Genomic DNA, 6,000 nt, shown 5'->3' with positions numbered 1-6,000 from the left:
TTGTATACTGATTTGGTGACTTACCTGGGAGAAGCAGCGGCAGCCGGATCTCTGGCATTGAGTCTGGTTCTGCAGTGCAGAAGGAAGGCTGGAAGAAGAAGAGAATGGTACTGATAGGGGACCCGATAGTTAGAGGTACAGATAGGCGATTCTGTGGTAGTGACAGAGACTCCCGGATGCTTTGTTGCCTCCTGGGTGCCATGGTCAGGAATGTCTCTGATCGCCTGCACAGCATTCTCAAGTGGGAGGGTGATCAGCCACATGTCATGGTACACATCGGTACCAATGACGTAGGAGGAAAGAGTGAGAGGGTCCTGAAGAGTGAGTATAGAGAGTTTGGTAGGAAGGTAAAAAGCAGGACCTCGAGGGTGGTAATCTCAGGATTGCTACCTGTGCCACGGGCCAGTGAGGGTAAGAATAGGATGCTCTGGAGGATGAACACGTGGCTGAGGAAGGCCCTAAGACAAAAAGAGCAAAAGTCGGCCATTCAGCCCATCGAGCCTGATCCGCCATTTTATCATGAGCTGATCCATTCTCCCATTTAGACCAACTCCCCCGCCTTCTCACCATAACCTTTGATGCCCTGGCTACTCAGATACCTATCAATCTCTGCCTTAAAAACACCCAATGACTTGGCTTCCACTGCCGCCCGTGGCAACAAATTCCATAGATTCACCACCCTCTGGCTAAATATATATATATATATTCGCATCTCTCTTCTGAATGAGTGTCCTTCAATCCTTAAGTCATGCCCTCTCGTACTAGAGTCCCCCATCATGGGAAGCAATTTTGCCATATTCAGTCTGTCAATGCCTTTTAACATTCGAAATGTTTCTGTGAGGTCTCCCCTCATTCTTCTAAACTACAATGAGTACAGTCCGAGAGCGGACAAACGTTCCTCATATGTTAACCCTCTCATTCCCGGAACCATTCCAGTGAATCTTCTCTGAACTCTCTCAAACTTCAGCACATCGTTTCTTAAATATGGAGACCAAAACTGCCCACAGTACTCCAAGTGAGGACTTACCAGTGTCTTATAGAGCCTAAATATCACATCCCTGCTCCTATACGCTATTCCTCCGGAAATGAATGCCAAAATTGCATCTATTTTTTTCAACACCGACATAACCTGGAGGTTAGCCTTAGGGGTATCCTGCACGAGGACTCCCAAGAGGAGAGACGGGTTACATCTGAACCACAAGGGGACCAATATCCTTGCAGGGAGGTTTGTCAGTGCCACTGGGGCGGGGGGGAGGATTTAAATTAGATTTGCAGGGGGGCGGGAACCAGAGTTGCAGAACAGATAGTGCAGCAGGGATGAAAAGAAATTATGTGAAAAATTCATGCAAGGTCACAAATAGAAGCGTTGTGTATGGTGGCAATGATCTTCTGAGGTGTGTCTATTTCAATGCAAGGTGTATTGTGGGGATGGCTGACGAGCCGAGGGCATGCATTGATACATGGAATTACGACATTATAGCCGGGCTGGACTCCAAATTTTGAAGAAATGAGAAGGGATATAAAAACCGTGGATTAGCACAGATTGTTCACTGGCAAGGATGTGATTGGTAAGTGGAAGGCCTTCAAACGAGAAATTTGGAAAGTGCAGAGTTTGTATGCTCCTGTCAGGATTAAAGTCAAAATGAGGAAGAGTGAGGAACTTTGATTCCAGAGGGATATTGGAACTCTGATTAAGAGAAACGGAGAGATGTCTGCATGTATAGCAAACAGGGAGTAAATAAGGTGCTTGAGGAGTATAAAAAGTGCAAAAAATACCGAAGATAGAAAACAGGAGGGCTAAAAGAAGACGTGAGTTTGCTTTGGCAGTCAAGGTGGAGGATAATCCAAGGAACTTCTCCAGGTATACTAAGAGCAAAATGATAGTAAGGGATAAAATCCGTCCTCTTAAAGATCAGTGTAGACGGTTACGTGTGGAACCAAAAGAAATGGGCGACATCTGAAATGTTTTTTGCATCTGCATTTACTAACGAGACTGGTATGGAGTCAAAGGTAATAATGTAAACAGTAATGAAGACATGTAACCTGTATTGATTGAAGAAGAGCAGGTGCTTGCTATCCTGAGACAAATCAGAGTAGATAAATCCCCAGGAACTGATGGAGTATTCCCTCGGACCTTGAAGGAGACTAGTGTTTGAAATTGCAGGGGCCCTGGCAGATATATTTAAAATGTCGGTATCTATGGGTGAGCTGCCGGAGGATTGGAGGGTGGCTCATGTTGTTCCGTTGTTTAAAAATGACTCCGAAAGCAATCCGGGAAATTATAGGCCGGTAAGTTTGACGTCGGTATGAAGTAAGTTATTGGAGGCAGTACTAAGGGACAGAATCTACAAGCATTTGGATAGACAGGGACTCATTAGGGAGAGTCAACATGGCTTTCTGCGTGGTATGTCATATTTAACAAATCTATTCGAGTTTTATGAGGAGGTTACCAGGGAAACGAATGAAGGGAAGGCAGTCGAATTTGTCTACATGGACTTCAGTAAGGCTTTTGGCAAGGTCCCGTATAGGCGGTTAGTTAGGAAGATTCAGTCGTTCGGTATACATGGAGAGGTAGTAAATTGTATTAGACATTGGCTCAATGGAAGAAGCCAGAGAGTAATCGTGGAAGATTGCTTCTCTGAGTGGAGGCCTGTGACTAGTGGTGTGCCACAGGGATCAGTGCTGGGTCAATTGTTATTTGTCATCTATATCAGTGATCTGGATGATAATGTGGTAAATTGGATCAGCAAATTTGCTGATAATAGTAAGAGTGGAGGTGTAGTAGACAGTGAGGAAGAATTTCAAAGCTTGCAGATGTATTTAGACCAGCTGGGAGAAAAAAACGACTGTTTAATACAGACAGGTATGAGGTATTGTACTTTGGAAGGTGATACCAGGGTAGGAAATACAAGGTAAATAGTCGGGCTCTGAGGAGTGCAGTAGAACAGAGGGATCTGGGAATACAGATACAAGACAAAAAACAGAGGACATGGGTTAAGTGTGATGTGGGAAATGTTTAAAATTAACGTGGGGTGGGGTCTTCACACAGAGAGTGGCGGGAGTGTGGATGAAGTGTTAAATGCGGGGTCACTTTTAACATTTAAGAAAGACTTGGACAGGTACATGGACCGGATGTGCATGGACAGATATGGTAGAGGTGCAGGTCAGAAGGACTAGGCAGAAAAATGGTTCGGCACAGACAAGAAGGGTCAAAAGGCCTGTTTCTGTGCTGTAATGTTCTATGGTTCTATGGAGGGAGCTTCACTCTGCTTATGACGCCAGGAGTGTGTGATGGTCGGTGTAGAGGGAGTTTCGCTCTGTGTCTGACCCCGGGAGTGTGTTGGGACGTTGTGGATGGAGCTTCACTCGGTATCTGACTCCAGGAGAGTTTGTTCTGCCGATGCCGAGGCTCACTCCCTCCCTTTCTCTCTCTTCTCTCCGTCTCTCTCCCTCTCCCTCTCTCTCTCTCTCTGTCTCCCTCCCAGAACACACAGATACACACACACACACACACAGATACACACACACACACAGACACACACACAGACACACACACAGACACACACACACACACACACACACACACACACGCACACACACACATACATACACACACACATACACACACACACATACACACACACACACACACACACATGCACACACACACACACACACACACACACACACACACACACACACACAGGCGCCCCAGCACATCGCCACGCAAGCCACCACCATCTTCTCCAACCTTCCACCGTCAGTTCCAAACCCCGCTTCTCCTGTTGCCTCCGCCCTTACTGACTGTGGGGAATGTAACCGATCCCCGCTGTTCAGCCGGCGGCATCTTTCCTGGAAACGACCCTGTCACAGTTCCATGAGGTGAAAGCTCAGTTCGCGGGGCAGGGAATGGGCAGAGAGAAGGTGGTGTTCAGAGTGTTTGGGGACAGAAAGAGAAGGCTTAGTAAGGAGGGAAGTGAGATGGAAAGGCACACGGCGAGAGAGTGCCCAGAGAGAGAGAGAGAGAGAGAGAGAGTGAGTTGCGAACCTCAAGCGGGATAGGTACATTCATGGGGATAGATAGGGAGACAGTGAAAGGGATAGGCTGAAGGTAATGGAGGGTGTTTGAGAGAGCTCCTGAACTCCCTCTTATGGGCTGACGTCCCAGCTATTTTTGTTTTCTCTGTTTTGATAAGGAACCAGTCAGTTTGCCGCACGCTTTGAAGACTTCTCGGAAATACTGATAACCATCAAAATATGTTCTAATTGGAGATAAGAGTCAAACCTTAGATACCGATCATCGTGCGTTGGTTTCCTGTAAACTTCAATATCCACATACCTACTTTCTTTGTTAAACACTGCGTAGTCTAAAAATGGCAATCTGTTTTTAGCGAATTCTTCTGGTGTAAATTTGGTGCAGATTTGGGAGAGAGAGGGAGAGAGAGAGAGAGAGAGCGAGGGGGGAGGGGAGACTGTGAGGAGTTGTTCATTTCACTCGGAGGGAGGGTGCTGACATGCTTCGGTGGGTGTTGGGTGTTTATCCTGGGTCCGTGGTTTCTCACACACAGAGTGTCTGAATCCCCGGCGATGAGCAGAGCAGTGGGAGGGTCCAACGATCAAACAGGGAACCAAACGCGGGTGGGGAGAGGCTGGGTGGAGGGAATACACTTCTAACGTCAATAGCGGCTCTGCATGAGTGACACATATCGCCCCTTCTTCCAACCCTTCTTCACTCATTGCATCCCTCTCTAAACCAATCTTCCACTCCTTTCTCCCTCCCTTCTCTTTCTACCCCCTCCATCGTCCCTCCCCTGCATCCCTCCTCCCTCTCTGTAGCACTCTCTCTCCTCCCACTCATACTCTTCTTCGCCCCCTCCATGTCCCTTTCTCTCTCTCTTTTTTCTTCCCCCGTCAGCTCGCCCTCTGCTTGCTCCCTCTCTTTCCGAAATTCTCTTCAAATATGCCCCGCTGTTTCCATCTCTCTATACCCACTCTTTCCTACATCTGCCCCCCCTCCGATCCCCTCTCTCTGTCCTCTGTCACCCATTTCTCTCTCTCCGACCTCCCACAACTTTCCCTCATTCTCTCCTCCCCCTCTTTCTCCCCACTTTCACACCTCCTCCACCCACCACTCTCACCTCTCGAAAACACGCATTCTCACACAGTCTCCGTCCGGCCCGGTACTTCCTCCACTGTTCTCGACCTTTCTCTTTAACAGCCATTCATCTGGTGTTTGCTCGTGTCGGTCTGACCCCGTGTCAAAACGGGCTTCCTCTGACAGCAGTTGCTTCCCCTTCTGAACCCAGAATGCAGAGAATTCGCGACAGGATGGACGACAGCGAGACTCACAGCAATATAAATTTCACAAACAGGGACTCACGGTGTCCTTCTCGAGGTGAGTGGGGAACGGAGACGGAGGGAGCGAGTTTTACTCTGTGTCTGGCCCCGGGAGTGTGTGATGGGTCGGTGTGGAAGGAGATTAAATTTGTGTCTGACCCCTGGTGTATGTGATGGGACGTTGTGGAGGGAGACTCACTCTGTGTCTGACCCCGGGAGTGTGTGACGGAACGGTGTGGAGGGAGACTCACTCTGTGTCTGACGCCGGGAGTGTGTAATGGGACGGTGTGGAGGGAGATTCACTCTGTCTCTGATCCCGGGAGTTTGTGATGAGACGGTGTGGAGGGAGCTTCACTCTGTGTCTGACCCCGGGAGTGTGTGACGGGACGGTGTGGAGGGAGATTAAATTTGTGTCTGACCCCTGGTGTATGTGATGGGACGTTGTGGAGGGAGACTCACTCTGTGTCTGACCCCGGGAGTGTGTGACGGAACGGTGTGGAGGGAGACTCACTCTGTGTCTGACGCCGGGAGTGTGTAATGGGACGGTGTGGAGGGAGATTCACTCTGTCTCTGATCCCGGGAGTTTGTGATGAGACGGTGTGGAGGGAGCTTCACTCTGTGTCTGACCCCGGGAGTGTCTGATGGGACAGTCTGGAGGGAGAT

The 6,000-nt window shown here is 48.7% G+C and overlaps 1 protein-coding gene across 5 annotated transcripts in view; it reads left to right on the top strand.

Moving 5' to 3' along the window:
• The window catches only part of LOC140207259 (C-type lectin domain family 12 member A-like), a 33,292-nt gene that overhangs the window by 9,224 nt on the left and 18,068 nt on the right, over nt 1-6,000 (top strand). For 3 of the 5 annotated variants that reach the window (XM_072275706.1, XM_072275707.1, XM_072275708.1), the window contains one exon: nt 5,219-5,395. In XM_072275706.1, the coding sequence (XP_072131807.1) occupies nt 5,219-5,395 (177 nt within the window). Of the gene's footprint in view, nt 1-1,415; nt 1,569-5,218; nt 5,396-6,000 lie in introns of all 5 variants that reach the window. The other 2 variants (XM_072275710.1, XM_072275709.1) reach the window with 1 other exon arrangement.

This window comes from Mobula birostris, chromosome 13, assembly GCF_030028105.1.
Source record: "Mobula birostris isolate sMobBir1 chromosome 13, sMobBir1.hap1, whole genome shotgun sequence".
Lineage (NCBI taxonomy): Eukaryota > Metazoa > Chordata > Chondrichthyes > Myliobatiformes > Myliobatidae > Mobula > Mobula birostris.
The sequence above is the reverse complement of the archived record's forward strand: the minus strand, read 5'-3'. Positions and strand labels throughout refer to the sequence as shown.